Source organism: Numenius arquata, chromosome 10, assembly GCF_964106895.1.
Source record: "Numenius arquata chromosome 10, bNumArq3.hap1.1, whole genome shotgun sequence".
Lineage (NCBI taxonomy): Eukaryota > Metazoa > Chordata > Aves > Charadriiformes > Scolopacidae > Numenius > Numenius arquata.
The window spans coordinates 29,243,106-29,265,243 of NC_133585.1; the positions used below are offsets into that span (position 1 = coordinate 29,243,106).

The 22,138-nt window shown below is 39.1% G+C and overlaps 1 protein-coding gene across 1 annotated transcript in view; it reads right to left on the reverse strand.

Moving 5' to 3' along the window:
- IL15 (interleukin 15) overlaps nucleotides 1-15,890 on the reverse strand; it is a 39,119-nt gene extending 23,229 nt beyond the window's left edge. The window contains exons 1-2 of the mRNA XM_074154852.1: nucleotides 15,825-15,890; nucleotides 8,089-8,218 (exon numbers count right to left, since the gene is read on the reverse strand). Of these exons, the coding sequence (XP_074010953.1) occupies nucleotides 8,089-8,151 (63 nt within the window). The 5' untranslated portion in view covers nucleotides 8,152-8,218; nucleotides 15,825-15,890. The remainder of the gene's footprint in view (nucleotides 1-8,088; nucleotides 8,219-15,824) is intronic.
- Between the last annotated feature and the right edge of the window lie 6,248 nt (nucleotides 15,891-22,138).

The window sequence follows — 22,138 nt, forward strand, 5'->3', positions numbered from 1 at the left end:
CTTCTGCTTCTTTCTTTGTCTGCCATTGCCACAGATATCTCCTGTAATTTCCAGCCCTGTTGGTTACTTCACTTCATGCTCTCAGGTGACAAGGTGAGTAGGATTTGACGAGCAGAGCACAGGAAAAAACATCTGTGGGGCTCACTAAGTATGAGGAAGATAATGTAGTATTTCCTGATGCGAGATACAGGATTTGAGGCTAACAAATAGGCTATCCTGTGTGGTAAGATCATCTGTTGACTATTCTAAGAAGGAGTCATAATATTGATAGCTGAAAAAAAGGGTCCTGGGATATCTACAATGGGATAAACCTCACATCCCTTATCTTCATGTTTGGAAGAAGAATGGTAGCTGGGAAGAGGAAGCACAAATTATTTCTCATTAACTAACGATATTAAGTAAAGTGAGAGGCACATTCTGCTGTAAGGCAAATAAAGGCAGGAAGAAATTACTTCACTCTAAAATGCCATAGCAAACCTTTCAAATTACGTTGACAAGTGTATCTGCAAATCAAGAGCAGGTGACATGAGAAGTATTGTGGATGACTAATATGATTCAGGATCTTAATTCTGACGTATTATTTGGTCATCTCTCCTTTGCATTAGTATCATGATGCAAAATTAAATTCACATTATTTATTACAGAGATCTTTAAAATCAGGCCTCTTCAGTAGCACAGAGTTGTATCTTAGATGGACTAAATCCACCAAAATATGCTGATAAAGTTTAAGATCAGCCAAAATACTGCACAACCTTTCTGAATTCTGAATAGAAAGCAAGAGAGCAGGACAATGGGGCAATTCTCTAACTATGTGGAAAAGGATAATGAGGTGAGAAACATCTCTTTTGTATGAAACAAGATGAGCATAACTGCAGGCTCAAAGCCATAATCCATTAAATAACATTGTGGTTTTTTGGATGTGTTAATAAAAATTTTTTTTAAAAAGTAAAATCATGTAGTTATTCAGATAGCTTCTGTAGGAAACTGGAAGTCACAGGAGTCATCTCACTGCTTTTAGGTAGCTAGTTACTTCAGGGGAACACAACCAACCAGTTAAATAAGCAAAATTTCAGGGCAATTAAGGACACAAAAGTGTACAAAGCATACAAATCAAGGTTCTCTGTCTTTGCTGAAAAGTTTGCTTGAAGGTGTGACAAGGAGACATGAAGAAAAACATACTTGTGATGCAAGAGAGAGAAAAAATACTTACCCACATAAGAATTTAGCCAAGATAAAAAGGCTGCCAATTCTGCTTTTGCAAAGAGTATAATGAGACAAATGGTCTGGTGCATTGTGTTATGTTGCAGTAGAACCAATTACTTTCATAGCAGCATGTGTTTTATGAGCTTAGTTGGAAATTGTCTGATAGCATAGACAAGAGAACTGACTGTTAAAGTCTGCATGGCAAATGTCTTTTTGATATATATCTGTATTTATTATTTTATAACTAACAGAATTAATTTGAAATAACTGTTATTTCCATAGCTGTTTAAATCAGCAGCTAGAAATGGCGACGTGAGGTCTTTTCCTCCCTTCCCAAGCCCCCCGCAGGATATCTCTTAGAAACCACTGGGGTTTTGTGGTTGTAGTCAATCCAACAAAATCCCACATTCCCTCCAAAAGGACTTAATGAATGGCCTGTCTTGAGCTGAAGTAAAGTTCTAGATTGTATTTAGGGTGGGAGTTTTTCTTAATAAAAAGAAGTGCTAATACACTTTCACTTGAAGCTGCTTTCATTTGAAAGTATGTTGCTATGCTGACATTTTCCGCTCTTTTCTGCAGCAAAAAAGCTGTGAATAAACTTTTCCTGGAGCAACTTCATTAGGAGAGCATTATTTCTTGGCTCAGGAAACTACCAGTGAACATTGGGAAAGAATGGTGATTCACAAGGCTATGCTGGATAATGATATGATAGCAAAATGACTACGTGGCATGGAAATGAAGCATATTATCATAAATGTCTGCTCAGAGACAATCTAGAAGTTAAAAGGGTGTACTAAGGAAATAGTTCCACCTCAGGGCATAGTTTACTACTAATCCCTAGCTCACCACTTTGCTGAAGACAGATCAAACATCAACCTGTAGATGAGTAGATTACATCAGTTAAGTGGATACTGAAATCTTGGCTTACAAAATTTTGCAACGCATGGGTGACAGATGGATTTGCACAGTTTGGATGGCCAAGCTACATACATCAAGACTCCTGCCTGCACAGCTCTTCAGGTCTTGCAGTCCATCTGCATAATATTCGAAGGCTCAAGAATTTACTACACCCCACTACCCTGCCCCTGATCCAGTCACCAGACAAGATGGACAGGAGGATCTCAAGAAGTTGCAGAATGACCAAAAAGTTTTCTGCTGGGAAGTAGAAAAGGAGTTTGCAATGGTTAATTATGAGGCTAGTTAGTAACATATAGACAGTGTCTGCCTCAAGTGCCTAAAAACTTTCCCAATTTGACACAATACCAGCAAAACCAAGGGAGGGGACTTCTGCCGTGGCTGGGAAACAGAACTGCTGAGACTTTTGTTGTTCATGCAGCTTAATCCCTCCTGCCAGCTAAGCAGCATCAAGGTAGTCTGCAAGGAAGCTACAAATTGAAGGATTTTATGCAGCTGTCCCTTTAAAAAACAAGTTATAATGCTGCATTAAGCCTTTGTCAAATATAAAAGTTTTTTAAGAGGAAAAAAAACCAACAACAAAACAAAACAAACTAAAACACCAACAATAGAAACCTGACACCATGAAGTGCAGGCTATAAGAGTAAATATTGCAATCTTCACTGAAAGTAACAATGCAGATGTAGTGGGCATGCCTGCAGGTACTGAGGCCACAGGTTTGAGTTAGACTTTGCTACAATAAACATCGTATTTCTGTCTGCTGTCCTTGACATATGCACAGAAAGGCAAGTAGCAGAAAAAGAGGTCAGTTGTCAGTGATTCATCTTGCAGCCCGAGTCGGGCAGAAGTGCATGGTTGCTCTCAACATGTCATTAATTTTAGGCTCTAGGGCTTTTCTGGACTGGAGTTTTAACTGGAATATTCTCCTGCAGGACCAGCCATTTCTTCAGTTACTCCAGCAGCTATTTCTGTATGTTCCTGTGTTTCTCAGTACTGTCTTCTGATAATTTTCTATGTCTCTACCTTTTTGCATAGAGGCTTCTCTCTTCTTTCTGTTGTCTGATCCCTCTTCAGGATATGATCATTGAATTGATCTTTACAGGAATGGATGGTGAGCAAAGCAGGTAAGAAAAGCAATATTAATCTTTGTATAGAGATTTGTCTGTGTTCTTAAATGGAAAATGATCCTCTCTGTGGAAGAGACTTTGTTATCCTCACTCAGGAGCTAGGGAACAGAATATATTAATATTATATCCATTTCTCCTTGGCAACAATGATGAAGGTTGTATTTTTCATCAGGTTTGGAATGTCTGTTCCATGGTTTTCCCCTTTGTTCCCACCACCATCTGGAAAGCTTGGAGAGAAGCATCTTCACTTAGCTTTACAAAAAAGGCCTGATTCAGGCTTAGGCTGTGGAGTTGGCAGAAGGACTGGAGGTATTGGAGCAAGGACAGAACAAGGCAAGTCTGCAGCCTACTCTGACACTGAAGGAAAGCTGTAACTTAGAGACATGTGTTCAACAGGCAACTTTTTCAGAAAGGAAATAGAGCAACACTCCTCTGGATTGCTTTTGCTTTTCTTGGAAGTTTCTCTCATAGTAAGCATGTTCACCCTATTATAGCCAATCTAGCTCACTTCCCAAGATGATATAATTAAAAATTTGTTATGCATTAATTCATAGAAATGCCCATTGAAGTTGCACCCTAATTTCCATGCTCACTTCTAGTTGTGTTTTTTTCCCATGACTTTGATAAATTTTAAGTCCTGTACTGAAGATTTATATGATTGTTGTTTGTCTTAAAAGTAACTTTGAGGGGGAATAAGTGAATATGCCTGGAGCTTTTTTGGAGGCTTTCATTTGCCCAGCAACCTTGGTCGGGTTACAGTACAGTAGAATAAATCTAGTTTACAACTGGCTAGATGATTACAAAGGTGTAACAAAATACTGCATATGAAACTTCATTCAAACATACAAATTAGCTAATAAAAACATTGAAATTTTGTTCCAATTGTAGACTTAAATTTGATTGTGTTAAAAAAAAACACACAAGAAGGGCTTAATGTATTGATGATGGAAAGGGAGACAGGAGAGAATAGTGGAAACTGAAAAGGCTGCACTCTGAATGGCGTTGTGCTGTCCTTCACAGAACTACCTGTCCTGAACATCAGAAGTCAAGGGCTGTGTGCAAGTAAGTTTTATTCCTGTAGTAGGTAAATAGGCCTAACAAACCCTAACTTTAAACTGGCACAGAGTTTCATTGATTCAACTGAGTAAAGAGCAGGCATTTTAACACCTTTCAGAGAAAAGAAATTACCGACCAAGCTTAGGAGCTGATTTATTTCATTTTCATGAGTGAGTGAATGAATTCATGTACTGGTGGCATTTCAGTGAACTTTTTAAAAGTAAATTTGGTATAATTAGAATGTGAAGAAAATACGAAGAGAAAGTAAATGCGTGTGTAATTCTGCAAACATACCTGACAATACATTTTAGTGAAATGACTAAACCAATTCCTTTTCTCTGAAAGACCTAGAAAATTAAAAAATATGAAATTTTCTTCAGGTCGCCTTAGTAAGTGAGGGAGGGAATCATCTAATCACAGCCTTTGAACTTTCACATTCAACTGGAAAATCTTGTATTAGGATTAATGAATCAGCTAACGTGCAATTTAGTCTAAACTTGTAGTTTCAAATCATATGGTAAACTATTGTAAAAACTTCAAAGAGAACAAAAAATTCTGCTTGTCCTAGTAGCTATTAGTGGAGCAAGACACTGGGTGAAATGTACGTCTCCCCCCTTTATTTACTTTGTTCTCATTTTTATGTCAATGTAACTGTTTATATTAAAGATTAATGTCAGGAATAAACTCCTATTCAGTGACCTCCTTAATAACGACCTTCTACAACACCACTTGAGAGCATCACACAGCCCATGGGCTAGCACTGAACAGGAGCTAGTTCAGTGCATGCAGAAGCACCCTTGGGTACACTAAAGATAAGTAATTATTTGTGAGCCTGTAAATTAGTATCTTCTTTGACTGCTTCCCCATCAAGTTCCCAAGGACCAGCTACTCTATTCTAACTTTTAGTTTATGGCATCTTTTCTTCTGGCACATAGACATAATTCATAGCAAAGTGGCCAACAGACAGAGATAAAGTTATTCAAAGTCATTTTGGTAATGGAAGGCTGATCTGACAGACTGGGAACCTTGGTTCCTAAATTTCTGGTAATGTTGTAACTACCTGTCTGTTCTGCAGTGAGTGATACCTCTTTCAGCTGATCTGTGGGAACTGTTCTGAAACTTCTAACATTATAGAATATTCTTAGTTAGCTTTCGTGCAGTCACTTCTAAGATAATATTTTATATAAATAATCTGTGTTAAAAATAAGCGTGAAGATAGCTCAACTACAAAAGCATCATCCAGTTCAAGTGTTTATTGATCACTAAAGATTTAAAGGAAAAAAAGCTTTACAAAATTATTACAGAGTGCACAATAATATACTCTGTGGAATCCACTTCGGCTTTTTCCTCATAGTAGACTATTCTACTGATATTTACTATTTTCATCTTATTTGCACTTTTTTTTTTTCTTTTAACAACATAGATGTTAATGGCTATATGTTACATCTGTTTTTAGATACTAAGTCCTATTGGGAAGGATGTTGTCTTTTTGTTTGTGCCTTCATAGCTACATCATTCACTGTGTATAAATATGAGAAATAGCATAAAATGATTAATTTAAGAGATGATAAAGTAACAGCATAAATTCCAGACAAATAAACTTGCACATACCTTTAAAAGGAGTAGTAGTACAGTTATATTAAAAATGTTCACTGGATTTGGAAGCAAACAGAATCTCTTCCAGAAGACATAAGACTCCTTTTAAGTTATCATGAAGGATGAAGGAGATGAAATAGTTAAGTTATAACAGAGGCAACATTACTATGACCAAAGGGTGAAATAAGCTTGCTTCCTGAGATAGTCACACAATCCTCTGTTTGCATCTTGCTATTTGAGTAATGACTTCTTACATTCTTTAAGAGCGGTGGGGGGAATATTACAGTCAAAACAACACTGGCTGTGTTTGTATTTGAAATGCTCAGCATAAATAGAAACTTACTTGCTTGTGATGCATTTGATTTTTTTTACAGGCTTCAAAGAGTAAATAACCTTACATGTGCTGCAGGTGATCATTGTGGAAGAACTAGCAGGAAGTAACTTTTACCTGCTCAAGACACTGGCTCATGACCTGCCCTGTCATTATCATATATCATATATTCAGCACCATCTGAGAAGTGCCAGGACCTGCTTTTTTATATGAGAACACGAGCAGGAGACTGAGAATGTAAGGACAAAAGCTCAGCAGTTTATGTCTGGTGTGGTGAGATGGAATATGATGCAGGATATGGTAGAAGTGTAGACCAGAAAGAATGAGGTGTAGAAGTGGGAGGACTATAGCAAGGTGTAATTTTGAAAGGCCTGTGACAAGTAGGTGCACATAGTAGTCTAGATCACAGTACTAGTAGAAACCTGAAGCCAGCCAACAAGAGGTAGATACTATGATCTCCCAAGAATGATCTTTTATCTTTTACCCCAGTCTCCCAAGAAAATACAAACAGCAGAATGGTAAGGAATTAGATAAACATGAGAAACAAACCTTCTAATGAGTGCATCTCCCAATACATGAGAGAGATTTGGGTATGTGGCTTAGCTATGCTGTCTGCTCTAATCCTCCCAATTTTTCATAAGCTACATTGGTGGGGTGCGAGTTCCAATTTTTTCTCCATAATCAGGAGGGCTGTGCCAAGATTCTGATGTAATCACTCTGGCACTTTGCATGAAGTCATATGAAGCTATTGGGTAATCAACAGTTAACTCAGTTTTGAGCTGTTTGTTTCTATGACTGCAGAAAAGCAGCTGGAAAGCCAGCAGAAAACATGAACTGTAGTTTCAAGTATCAGCAATTAAATGTTTAGGATTGAAGAAGCTAAAGAAGCTTTGATCAAAATTCATTGTAAAAAAAAATCCAAAGACTTCACTGCCATGACTAGCCTGAAGACCATTCAGACAATTCCTGTTTGGCTTTCTTCCCCCTGTTTTCAGATTTAGGCAGACTGGCTTTGCACAGGGACCTATCCAACCACAGCGCAGCACGCTGGCAGGGAAGGCTGAGTGTGGAGGCACCATGGAGGTAGAACTATGCACAGTGCCTGCCTTGGAATCCTGCTGCAGCCCTTGCAGCTGGGGCACTCTGTTTATTCCTCCATGGCAAAGTACCATGCAGGCAGCTCTCTGCTCTGCTTGTTGCCATGGAACAATCAAGTGTTTGAAAGTGGGAGAATCCCACCTCACGCCACCAGGTCCCTCAGCAATAGACCCCATGGCTCGGGAAAGGAGCCTGTCTGGAGGAGGGGAAAGACTGGCCTGCCAGTGTGGAGGGGGTACCAAGTGCCATGTGCTAATGGATTCTGGGTTATAACGAGGTCACCTGGCCATGCTGCATACTGGAAATGCAACTGATACAGATTCATACAGAAAGCCTGTTGCACTCTGAAGAGTGCTACAGAGGCTGGACACTGGCAAGGATTTTTCTTCTGTATTAAACACCCTTGAGGGTGAGGGGTTATGGCCTTGCATGTTGCAAAAGGTCAGCTAGGCATACACCTTAAGGCCAAGGAAGAGAGAAAGTCTGCTAGAACTTGCTGTCCCACAAAAAAAAATGTGAAAAACAAAAATTTGAAAAAATCCAGACCTATTTACTGTGTAATTCTGGTACAAGTGAACACTAAAAGAGCAGAAAAGCCAAAGCAGAAAATAATAGGGTGTTAGTGATCTCATCTGAAATATTAGAAATGTTTTCAAGCCTTAAATTTGCTGTATTAACTAGTTTTCTTCCTGGGCTGTAAAAATAACATTTAAAACTGGGCTGAAATTTCCTAAAATTTCATGTTGTTTAAGTGACATTTACCTGAGTCTTCAGCCTGCTGAATGCTCCAGTAGAGTTTCGTGTTGGCCGTGCAGTCCCCAGCATCCTGCCTGCTTGAACATTACTCAGAACGGAAGCACAGAATTTGGAACAGCAAAGTACATCATAGGACCTAGACGTGGAAAAAATAAGTATATATAATGTTGCAATAGAGTTCTCAGTGGCCCTCAGCCCATATATTAAGAGCATTCAAAGCAGGAAGTTGCTTAAATTTCACAAGTCACTTTCGCAAGTCCCCTGTAAATCTGACTTTTTCAAGCATTATTTTTACCTAGATAGTAGAGACCCATCTTTGAATGCTGCAATATAAGGGCGGGTCCCCCTGGGAAATATATATTGTCATCAAAGGATAATTTTTTGTGACTTCTGATAACAATCAGAAGAGAGGTTGTAGCCCAGGTAGCTAGTATTAAAGTTATTAACATCAATATAATTCTGTTTTATATAAAGGGCTGGAAGAGTTCCCCTAATTACTACAACACAGCATGAAAATTGGTTTTAATAGTTGTCTTTTACATAGACAGTACAGTCCAGCTATGCGATTTTACTTTTGTTCTCCCCTATTTCATAAAAAAAAATATAAGAGAACAAATGAGGCAAACCATATGGAACCAGGGTCAGGTCAGCAGCACTCTACTATACCACCTCCATTTAAGCAGTGTTTTCATAGTAAGGACCATGGCAACTGCCTAACCAGCTCATTCCCCTTTTTATTACTTTTTTACAGATGATACAATAAAACCTAATTGGAATGTTTCCCTTCTCTTTTAGAACCTTTTTCCCCCCTAGATTCACTTTCAAATCTTGGAAGTGTTTGGTTTGGAGAAACAAGGAAAAATTTTGTTCGAACAACTGAGTTTGTATTCATAGCAAGAGCTTGAAAGAGATTCAGGAGAGAATGATGAAGGCATGTTGACAGAACAGTTTATTTGGACAGTCCCAACACAGTGTGCAAGAAATAAGTTTGTGAAGGAGGCTGCCTACAGAACTTGTGGAAACTCCATCCTACGAGGTATTAAAAAATCAACCAAGCCTGGAGCAACCTGCTCTAATGCTGAAGTTAGCCCTACTTCAGGTGGGAGGCGGGTGACCTCTAGATGTCTCTTCCAATCTAAGTTATTCAATTAATTTAGGCCTAGAATTAAAAAATGTGATGTGAGGAGGAGGGTAGAAATGTGCAACCATGCACAAATGTACAATTGCATAAGTATTATTTTCTTAGAAAATGAAATTAAACACTGATAATTTCAGAGATATGGGCTGGGAACACAGTCCTATGTCTATATATGTAAAGGGCTATTGCCTACAGTTTTGTTAGGGCCTCCCACAGCTGGGTCTCAAGCAATAAGACTCTGTTTCAGTTGCTTTTAGTTTGGGCAAGCTGAAATTGTTAGATCTGAAATTTCCTACACTGAATTACTTACTCAGGCTAGTGATTTTCTTTTAAGCTCCATCAAGAGTAGTTCAGTCATTTCCAAAAACAGATTAGCAGAAATATACATTTCTTTCATATACAGAAAATGCTTATAACCATTTAATTAAAGTTGTGCTTTTTAGTAATGTGTTCAAGTTTGGCAGCCTAGAAAACCTGCACAAACTTGGCCGTTATGAGTGGCTTAGTTTACATAATTGCAAAAGAGATTTTTTGGCACTGTGTAGCTTGTCTCCGGTAGTCTCTTCACAATGAACATACTCCATCTCTCAGAGCTTCAGACGCAAGCAGAACTCTTTGAATAAAAAACAAGGCTTCCTGCAGGAACAGTGTGGTAAGGGCTGGGCAACAGAGTTCAGTGATGCTGCTGGTACACAGCAGTGGAAGTTGAGTAGCATGACTGAATGGAGAGCACAGCAAAGAATTAAGACAGGGTGGAGGTGAAAGGAAGGAGGAAATGTTGGGTGCAGCAGAAGTGGGAGGATTTATGAACGGTAAAGCATATTCTTCTTGAGAACTTGAAACTCAATCCCGTGCTCACTGCCTTCCCATGAATTCATAATTTTAAAAAGGTATTAAATCTTTAATCACAGTATGATGTAATGATTTCCTTTTTCTCTCACAGGATTTATGAACAAAATGAATTCTGTTCACCGAATGGACCAAGCTCCTGAAAAAAAACCACCTGTATAAATGTCCTTATTTGAAAAAGGAAGCTGTGCAGAAATGGGGGAAGAAGATTAAAAAAAAAACGGATGGGTTCAATGACAAAGGCAGCTGAATGCAGCCCTGAGGAAGAGAGTCCTGCCCCTGCCTTCATCTCACTATCTCCCTGTGATTTGGAAAGCTCCTTAACCCAGGTTTTTCTCAAGTGACAATCACTTTCCAAGTTCCCTTCTACAAGAAATCTTGACTTTAAGTTGCTTTGTATATCTGCCCTTGGGATGAAATGCTTCATGCTCCCCAAACATACTTTTCTAGTTCTAGCAGTCAGCTAGTTCAAATGCAGGTTTCTCCAGTGCAGATGATACAGTTTGAAGAAATGAGTGCCCTCTACAGAGCTTAGTTCAAAAAAGTGTTGAGTTCTCACAGCTGTCAGTGTTCACATATAGCACCTAGAACAAACTAGGTGCTACATGTGAAAACAGACATCTAGGGAATGCTAAACAATCTCTTAAAAAAAAAATAAATCCATCTCCAGCTATCACATACTGGACCCAAAATCACTAGGTTCTTCCAGTCTTTTTCCATTTTTAACGTAAAACTCCTATTTTCTTATCCTTCAGAACTTGAGAAGAACTAATTCATGTTCAAGAAGCAATTGGATACTATACTGGTAAGTTCCATAAAGGGGGGCCAAAACAAATAAAATTAATTATTCTGGATTTGCAACATGCTGCAAGGAATGTGCAGCAAATCAGACATGGGGCCATGGAAAAGAGATATACATGAAATACAGAATATCTGCTTTTGCTGGTTTTCCTCATTTTTATATATATATACATATATATATATACACTAGCCAGTGTAAAATCACATTTCTTGTGCCCATGTAACTAGTTACTATAAGATACAGTGTAACTTAGGCTGTAAACCTTTTTTTATTAAATAAAAAAGAATTAAATAAAATGAGTGAAAGAAAGTTGTAAGCAGCAAGGCAGCGTGTAAACCCCTATCTGATTACTTTTGCCATCACCAGCGTCTGGTGTTGGTGATTGCACCTGGAATCCTCAGGCTCAGAACAGGGACCAGCGCAATCTCACGTGGGCTGCCAGTGCTACCCTCCTTCCCGTTCCTTCTGCTGCCCATTGGTGGTCTATGCTGCCTGTGGCAGCCCTGAGTACCACCGATCATGTTAACTCTAGTATCAGAACCAATCTAGCCTCAGGAATGTGAAACAGTGTTTGATCCGTTTACTCTGCCAAGAAGCAGCATAAAGAAGAACTCCACCTAGCAACTATACTGTTACCAAAGTACACTAGCAGGGAAACAAACCATACTTTTTATTTTTCTGCCACAGGGCACAATATGTAAGTCTGCGAGAGTTACTGTGACTCCTATTCCTGTGTTCTTAAAAGCACAGTGCATACACTCAGTTTTAATGGGTATGCAGATGTCTGTTATTTTAGTGACATTCAAACTGAGGCTACATGACTCAGGAGAGAATCACTACGGCTTATACAAACAGATATAATTAGTTATTTTTGAACAAGTGTGCTTATGTTGATAAGCTTTTAGTGTTACAAGCACGTTGGCGGCAGTCACCAGCTGCAGCTTTTGGATGTCAGGTACACAGATTTCCACGTCGCTGCAAAGCCTCTCCTTAGTCGTGGAAGGGAAGGTTCCTACTTTCCCTTGCAGGAAGACTGGCTGTGACACTTTGTCACTTGCTGGAGATACCTGCAGGCACCACTGGTACCAATGCCATAATTCTTAATTAGCCAGTGCAGTATCAAAAGAGGCCATAGAGTTCATAGGTTCATTCCTAATTTTGCATCATGTTGGTTACCAAATTGATATGTTAATAATAGTTAACAATATATTAGCAGTGAATACGATATTTAAGATATGTGGAGTGAAACCTTGTCAGTGTTGTTATTCCTCTACACAAAATGAGTCTTCTACTGCATGAGTTGTTCGCAAGATCATTAGCTCAACAATTGCGTTGTCATATTTTGTATATGCACAAACAGGATCTGTGGCAGACGGTGACCTGACTTCACCGATGAGCTCAAGACCTTTCTCCAGCAGAGACAATAAACTTCTCCACACTGTCCCTGTTTATAGCTTAAACTCTAGGGAAGAAAATTACTAAGCACTTGAGGTTCACAGCCTTCTGGCAGAGACTGTGTAATATGGCAATCCCTCCACTCAAAAATAAATTACAGCCATTAAATTTGCTCCACTTGTATTTGTGCTTACAAAAAGGCACCCTAAAACATTTGATAAACTCCAGTCGTGGGTGGGCTGGTTTAGCAACTTTGGTATAAGATTTTTTTAACCGTCACAGAGTGCAGCCCTTCCAGTCTACAGGTACTTTTATAAAACAGGCTTTTAAAAACAGTTCCTCAGTGAGCAAAAAAAATCAGCCATTTTTTCGTAAAGAATTTTTAAGCATTGGCACTAGAGTTAATTGATAAACTATTAAACTGTTCAGTTGTAATTTATAGCGGCTATAATGGCAACAGGGTCTGAGTGATCACCCTTTGCTGCCACTAAAGACATACCTCATCTGCTATAGTATGAAATACTGTAAGATGGTTTGTAATGATGCATATATCTTGTTACCTGCTGATAATAACCTATTGGCAAGGACAACAGTTTAATTATATAGTACATCTCCTGCTGGCTTCCAAATATTTCTGCTGCTCTTCGCTAATTTCTTAGCTAAAAAAGAATCAGTCTTCTTATTTTACACCAGTACATTAATTTATGAATGGAAGACAGAAGGCTTTTATTAGCTGCTTAGGTGCCTGAATTCTTTGTGTTGTCATCATGATTCAAAAATCTAGCCCCAGCTGCCCATAAATCCTGATGGATAGTGCAGAACAGGCCCCAGATCAGCTACAGAGTGTGGAGGAAATCCCAGGCTGGACCCCTCACAGAGATGTGCAGAATATTATCTCACAGGTGGCCCTCAGCCCTGGCCAAGTGGGATCTCTGCTTGCAGTGACACAATACAGGCAGCTTGGATGAAACGTCTTTCTCTTACAGTCCTTCCTTCAGGTTCATTCTGAGCGCGGGAACATAGCACCCATCTTGGGAACGGCACTGCCCCAGCAAGAGCAGAGAAGCCTTCAGTACGCAGAAACCTTCGAGGTGGGCACCAGCAGCTAAGGTTCACCATTTGGCACTAAAGCAGTGAGAAGGTAAATTCATCTGGGATTAATGATATAAAATCATTAAGAAGTCCTTTTGTCTGTGAAATAATACTCTGTGTGCCTAGGTACTGGGGACCTCCAACATAGTCCTATTCCTTTGGACTCCTGCTCAAAAAGGAGTTTTGAGCATATATGCCACTGAGGACTTATTAATAGTGCTTTCTACCAGAGTCTGGTCTTTGCAGAAACAAATGTGTCAGCTTGTTTGTTAATATATCAGCACTTATTCCTGGAGTGAACTCCTGTCCTACCAAAGCCTGTAAAATGGGAATCAGAAATCCGAGTTGAGTGAGAAGAATGTCTTTAAATGTGGGAACTACTTATAAAAAAAATAAGATTTTGCTTCATACACATTTCTCTGAGTAATAAGTAGCTGATGATAAATAACTGTTAGCAGGGATTTCCCCCCTCCATTTCTGAGCAATTAATTTCTAAATCCTTTTGAAAATCAGAAATATTTTAGCATGCATGCACAGCAAATGGACGTTTGAGATATGTTCTTGCTTTGCCTAACACACTATAATTTGGTGTAGAGAATTGGAATTGTATTATAATAGTGAGAATTGGCAGTCCATGACAGTCCTGTTGTTAAAATAACCTTTAAAGTCACTACCTTCCATTATGAGTTTTTAAGTGCACAGAAAGACCTCATGAAAAACATGAATGCAAAGGTATTTGCTCTCCCGGGTTTTAGCTCCTACTGATGGTGCAGTGATGAAATGGAGGATATAGCAACAAGATCGTGGCATGTAAAACACAAGAGGAATAAAATATGTACTTCTGTGTGGCCTGACAAGTTTGTTCCAGCAGCTGAAGCTGGGCTGCTGTGCTTTACTGATCCCTGTTAGCAATAACACAGTGCTGGCCTGCAGAACAGTGGTCTACTTCACACATTGTTTTGATAGAACAATGTGTCTCACAGAGAGCCTCTTCCAGATTGTGCTTCTCCCTGCTGTGCTAGCTGCAGCAAGCTGAACTCACTGAGCACAGAGCAGGGAAACGCTCGGCTGACAGAACCCTGCACCTCACATTGGAAAGTTTCAGTCAAATGTATTACTGGCCATGGCCTGGAAGAGACTGTAAGCTGAAGTGAGAAGGAACTTTTCACTCTTCAGAAAAAATCTAGCATTATGTTATCCACACTATCCAATTACTCCGTATCAGCCTGTATCTCTGTCCCCTCTCTACTTTCAGTGAAGATCTAGGAAGCCTCAGAATGGATCTGACCATAATAATTCCTTTTCCCAAAGAATTCAAACATTCTTAAAGACAGCAAGGTATAATGTTACGCTTTAAAGAGCTGGTAAAGCTGACCTTTATTGTGTGAGTTCACAGACCTAAAATGATTGTGACAAGCTACAAAGTCACACCACATGTTCTTAGAGTTTACAAAGAATGAATTTGATACCTCTATTGATTGATAAAGATCACTTGTTTATACTAAATTGATCTATAGGTAAGCATCTCCTTCCAAGATAAAATAACCAAGTGATATCTTTCCATTTATCTAGTACATGTCAAATAAATTGGCAACTGTAAATAGAACTAAACACATTCATAACAGGAAGTGCTGTGCTATTGACTATTTGGAAAATATAGTAAAACAAATGCTGTTATTTACCAGGAATTTGTTCTGCAACATCAGACTCTTAAAAGTAAGCAGCACAAATAATCTTGCTGTATACAGAAGGAATCACAAGGTAGTGCCTGCACACAGTAAAGAAAATTTCCTATTACTGGCTTTTACAGAGGTAATTTTGCAGGTTTTGATAATACAATCATTCACAAATTTCTGCCCCACACATCTTTTTCCTCCTACCTTTTGGTTTCATTAGGTGAAAAGTCGTATTTTTAACAACAGACTCATAAACGCATTTGCTTACTCAGGTTTACTACCAGCCAATATCTCCCTATTATACTGCTATCAGCTACAGTATCTGTGTCACTATTTCAGTAGGATTCCATTTGACTGCAGATTTTCAGTTCCCTGCCTGCATTAATGCTCTTTCAAGTGTATACACTCAGATGGTAAATAACTTTTCTCCCAGCTTTTTAGCTCTGTCCTTCTTATGTTAAGTAGGCTCACAGCAGTATCTTTGTTTTCTCCTTATTTTTGCTGTGTGAATTTGTTAGAAAACAATGACAAATTTTCACCAGTCAGCACCCGTTCTCTGTACTTGCTGATGTCTCTCACACAGCAGAAACAGAGAAACAGGTGCCAGGTAGAAGGTTGAATACAATACTTGAACTATGTCTTTTATATTTATAATAAATCTTACAAGACGATTTTAAAAAAAACCTTAAAAAATTGGAAGCTAAGTAGTATGAGTTCCCACACCTTTTTAATACAAGAAAGAAAGAAAGAAAGAAAAGCAAGAGGATGTTAAAAGTTGTAAAATACTCACAAGTCTCGGAAAAGCTGTGCAGCAAACTGGCACAGCAAGAGTTGGGATAAAGTTTGCACTGGTGACAGCAGCAAAGGCTCCACCCCCTCCTCCGTTTTGTTTTACTTTCAGTTATATAATAATACAGGACTATATACAATGTGGAAATTATTCTCACCACAAACAGTAGACACTAGGGATTTCCTGCTGCCATTTCTGAGCAATTTTCAAATTTGGAAACCCCCCCCAAAAAAAAAACCCATGGGAAAAGACATATGCCTGTAATTTAGAAGGCAAGCAAGTGACTGACAAACATGAAAGGCATCTTGCTGTCCCAAGCAGTGACATTTACGCATGCCACCTTTTATCTTTCCATAAAGGGAAGAAAGTGCACAGTTTGTGCCTTTGTCTCTGCACAGTCCCTTCCCCCTTTGTAGCTTAAGTGTGTCCTCCCAAGCAGAGCTCTGAAGCGTTACTTACCTTGGAAGCAAACACTGTAGCTTTATGCTGTAACTCCTCCTCTGCAGCCTGAACAGTGTCATAGTGGGGCAGCCACAGGAGGGAAAGAGAAGTTGCCTCTCGGGGCAACACCAAGAAAGAAGAGCGTGGCCATGGAAGACACTTGCCAGGACAGAAAAGAGCTTCTTCAAAAGGCACAGCATCTGGCTTGCTGTGGGAAGACAGGACAGAGAGGTGTCATAGGCCCAGGTGACATCAGAAGAGGATCCTTGAAAAGGAGCTGAAAAAATGCTCTCAAATTGCACTGAACTCAAAAGTTGTGGATTTTCACTGTTAAGAAAAGTGGGGGTTTAGTGCCTATGATAACCACAGGGCATGGCAGCTGTAATCTGCAAGTCCTGCTTTCATCCTCATGCCTGCCTTTATCCTTTCTACCTTGAGCTAAATTTCAACGTCCTGAAGATGAGGCTCAGCAGCTCCCTAGGAGTACTCTCAGGTTTCCAGGAACCATCACTAACCTATGTAAGGGTCATGCGCTCCAGAGGCAACAGGGAAAATGGTACCGCCTCTCTGCACAATCTTGTTTTTTTCCCCTTCTGTGCTATTCTGGGTGCTGGTTGTTATTCCGTGCAGTTCACGCTCTGTGAGGTGGTAAAAATATTCTGCAGCTAAATGAGAGTGTTTTAGAAATGGCTCTGTCTCCTTACTGAGTTTCTAGCATTGGGCGTTTCCTTCCTGTTTCTCAGTGAAACAACATCTTTTTCAGGAACACTATTTAAAACCTGGTGAACACTACCAGTTAGTTCCCTGTGCTGGGATTTTCTATTAGAGCTAGATTCAGAAAATCTACGTAAGGGCCTAAATAAGATATCTTTATCTTGAGCAGCTCTCATACACAGAGAGAAAAAAGGACTGGAACTGAGTGTTTCCAGAGAGCAGTTCTAGATGGCTGCGTGCCGAATTCATGACATAGGGCAGCTTGCTGCCGTTCCTGAGCACCCCTGTGCACCGTATCCTGTAGTCCAATGCTTGGGTCCAGCATCTGTTCTGCAGAGAAGGTACCAAAATGAAATGCAGCCATGCTGATTATCTCCTGTACAGGATCTGGTTTGCAGACATTACCACTGCAAAGAACCTTCCAGCAATTTAACACAAGACAAAAAAAGCAGAACTTCCAATTTGAAGCTCTCCAGGGACTCTTGGCTCTCACACGACACTGTCTCCAGAAAAGCAGCTCCTCACCCTCCTTGTATTCTGCCTCAGTATAGAGTGTTAATATCACTTTTTAAGCAGGTGTGCAGACATGGGACAACTCTTAGAAATTTGGGCAGGATTTGAAAGAGAAAATAAAAGTACAGACTTGGCTGGAATTCTTGCCACAGCAGAGTACAAAAATGCAAGTGAAAAGGAGGTACCAGCACTGCAGGAAAAAACACCAGCATAGAAAAATATTTAAACCAAAGGAATGTACTCATTTAGTAACTGCCTTGTGATAGGGGCACTTCTTCTAAGACAGAAGTGGTCATGAACACCTCTGTTGTTTCAGCTCAAAGAATGACAGTAAATTATTTCAAGTACGCATGTATACATGTATTTGGACTTGGGATCCCAAAGTCTCTCATATTTGTCACTGTTAAAAACTGAAAGAAAATATATTGTTTCCCATTTGTCTTTGCTTTTTGATGTTACACTTTTGCTATGCTATAATTTGTCAGAATTTTCTCAATTAGGAAAAATTTATAAGCAAACAGCCAAAAACAAGCACACAGAGCTTTAGGTATTCATGAACTATATTCTCAGGGAAAAGGGGAAGAATAGCTTACTTAAATTTTGTTTGGATCACTTTCCAAACAGTTTCCTTTGAATGCTGCAAAATGAAAATACTGTATATAGGGTGCACTTTTTTTTTTTTTAAACTACCTCCTCTGGGTTTGGTTTGTTTGGTTTTTTTTTAAGAACTGTGTTTTCCTGGCATTTCTGATGTTAATATATATATATTTCTAGCTTAATATAAAAACCGTTCCTAATTATTACAATAATTGTATATAAAAATAATGCGTCAGTAGGTTTTACGTTACAATAGGGTGGCATTACCACCTGCACTCCCTGAAAATTTAATTCTCGTTTATTTTCTTAATTACACAAAAATGTGCTTCCTAATTACACAAGGGATGTTTTATAGTCATCTAAACACTACTAGTGACATCAAGGTGTTTATTTATAGCATAAATTATTCTCATAATCTCCTACAAACAAAACACCTCTTCCTAATTTATGCAAGTTACATTTATAATGGACACAGGCCATTTGGCAAGACATTGGCAATTACTCTCACTAATGAGCAACTAAATTGTAATTTAGTATTATAAGTGCAGTGACAAAGAATGTGAATAACTTACATCATGCAAACAGTAAAGTGAAAACAGATGCATGAATGTAATTTTGAAAATAAAACAGGATAACTGAAAATTCAAATATGACCGTCCTGATTTGAAGCAACATCGCCTAAACCTTTTTGGGCAGCTGAAGGACGGTCAGGAGGTTTGGGTTTGCTGTGCTCTTCAAAGTTTGCTCATGCTTTCATGAAATTAATTCCTTCAGAATTGGTGTTAGTTCTGTTGCTGAAGACCAGGAGTGGAAGTTATGGCTACAGGTGCAAGAGTGAAGAAGTGGGGGGGACAAAAGCTTTTCCAGAGCAACATGATGTGCGTTGTTATACAAAAATATTTTCTGAAGGTACTCTGGGAAAAAAATGGCAGTTCTTGCAGAGCCAGATCCCTTAAGGATGGCCCCCAGCCCACCCAGCTCAGAGCCAACTTTCTTTGCTAAATTGCTGAATGCCAAAAGATGGGTCTGCACTAAGCTATTCTCACCTGCTGTCTCAGCATCAGTTCTTTAAAAAAAAATCTTGAAATGGAGGCCTTCTCTGATAAGATGTGAACTCTGATAAGACATTATGCTCTGATAAGCATAGTGATTTTAATTTTTTTAAAAATTAATTCCAAAATTTTTAAAGAACCTGTACCAAATGTACAGGCAGATGCAGAGGACAGTAATCGCAATTTGAATAGTGTCTCCTCCTGACTACTTTTTTATTATAATGTTCCTGATGTGTTTGAATTTTGCTGCAAAGCTGAACTACCACACCTTCAATTATCGACCTAACGAATTTCTGCGTAGGAAAATGAAAGAACCGTTGTTTTCTTCCTCTAGGTGACAGAATGGGTGTAAAGAGCTGATAAGCAGGTACAACTTTGACTCCCCCACGCTCCAATGTGGCAGCCAGAGAAGCTAACTCAGGGGAAAACAGCTTTCTGCCTCTGAGGACTCACATCCCAGTCATCCCACCAACATTCACCGTTATTGCATGTTATTTCAGCTAAGGTAAGCCTTGATTCTAGGGACAGTGGCCAGCAGCAGAGTACTTTAGTCCTGTGCAGGAGAGGACAGAGGAGAACTTGTATGATGAGGGACTTACGTAAATCTGTCTTTGATGTATGCTAGGAAGGTTCTTGCATTTCTGGAGGTTATAAGCTCCAGCAAATCATACACATGTCCTGCACGGGTGCTATAACAACACATAAACCGATATGCAAGTTTGAAATAATTCTATGGCGGAGTTATTGCTGTAATAGAACATGTCATATACTAAATGTGTTACTGGGTGGGAATGTGTGCCTTTGGAAAATCTCCAGGCAACTTCTGCTTCATGGCTGGTATCGGACTAGAGATAATCTGTCTCTTTTTTTTTTTTTCATAGTAAATTATAATATACCCTAAATTATAGACTCCTCAGATTGGTTATTAAAAACTTCTGGCATCTCAAAAATGCTATTTAATTTCTAGATACATCTGGAGAGACATTAATATTCTGCCTTTCAGAAGTATGCACAATATTTCTGGCATGTTATAATTTATCAACTGTTGACACTAAGTATGAACTATTCCTATTTAAAGAGGTAGTGTTTCCAAGCAAAACCGTATCAGTTGCTAAGTTAGCAAAAACAAAACAAAGGGAAAGGCATTTAATGCTTAAAATAAGTAGGAATATGTTTCTGAATCTATGGAAAAAGCTGAAACAGAGAAATATGCAGCTCTTAGTTGGAATCATGTGAGGAAACTGTAAACTTAAGTGTTTTGTTTAATGCTTTTTGAACAAGCACTATTCTGTTTAGACAAAATATTCGCACTATTGCAGCCTAAAAGTTTTCCTAAAAGAGTTGCTCCTTAAATTCCATGATAGATACAGACAATCCTACAAAAAAAAAAAAAAAAAAAAAAAAAGCAAATAAAAAAGCTGTCTTTTATCATAGTTAGGTTGATGGTTGGACTAGACTATCTTAAAGGTCCCTTCCAACCTAAACAAGTCTATGATTCTATGAAATTACAATAACCATGACGTATGTTTGATATTTCTCTTTTGATAATACTGTTTTATACTTCATTATACTGTAATATAGCTGGTCTCTAATGCTCAGAGTTTTTGTGACAAAGGTAGAAATCACTCAGTGGAAAATGATTTCTGTGTAGAGAAAACAGGATATTTAGCTACTATGAGGACAGAATGTATTCTAAACACTTGAAATTTAAGAGCCTCTGTACGATATACTATATTAAGCCAAAGGGAAGGAAAGGGCTTTCTCCAAGTAGTTTAAATTCGGAGTCGTACCAAATTCAAGGTTGTCTTCAGTTTTGCCACATCACTTTCAGGTTACTAGGGTATATAAAGAGCCTTTTCATATATTATGACACACTTGTGCAATATTAAACTCTCACATCACCCCACAATATATTGCTCACTCCTTTACATGAAAAAAATCGACGTGCTTTCTGTAGGGAGTCTTAACATGTGGAATACTATGCACAGAAAAGATGAATGCACTGGGAGTTATCATCAAAACCTTGACTAGTTGATGAAAAGGTAGTGTTTTGAAATTTACTATCAATAATTGGTCATTCATCATTTCAGTCCCGAGGTTTTTTGATAGCTTATTGTCCTCAGACCAGCAATATTTCCCATCTGTTATTTCTTACCTTTCCCCAGGGCACCTGTTACTCGGAAGCAGCAGCTTCCCCTGAATGGTATGCCATTGCTTTTGCTGGCACCGTGCGGGACACAGAAATGTTCAATATGCATAAGAATAGAGATTCCACATTTTTAACCTCCACTGCTCACTCTGAATTCTTCTGTCCTCTGCCTCATGACTGTCCGGCCTAAGTCACTGAAATTCATTGTGGGAAATTACACAATGGCATGTAGCAGCAGAAGTTTACAGGGCATTTCCAGTCTTCTCCATTTCCCTGATTATTTATCTGTGGGTACTTCATGTACCCAAAAATCAGCCAAAGATAAGATGTTTATGGACAGGATTTCCAGTATCAGACCGCTGAACTCTATTTGTTTGTGAGCAGTTTGGATGAATTGTCTGTATCGAGGTCCAAAATGGGGTTGGCTGGCAGATGCAAGCAATTGCCCACAGAAGCAGAATCTGCTGAGGGTGACTTTTGCAGCTGCTCAGACCCATGGCCAGGCCCATCCACAGGGAAGCGAGAAGGTCCCTGCTTCCCAGAGATACAAGGTGTATGAAGTGACTTTTAGCTGTATGAACATGTCAGTGTTTCTTAATATCAGCATGTCTAGCTACCCCAGATCCATGACTTGCGGTTATTGTTGCAGCTCAAGGGGATTTGCAGTCTACTTGAGATTGCTCAAAGTAGAGAAAGACCAAAGGGTTACTTCTGGGCTGTGTCCTGGCGCGAAGCGTAAAGCAGCAGCAGCCCTTTAGATGGCCACTGCGATAATGTGCAAACAGGGGAAACTGACAGTAAGCCAAAAACTTTTGTCAGTGTGGCTAGATCAAAGTTTCTGTGCATTA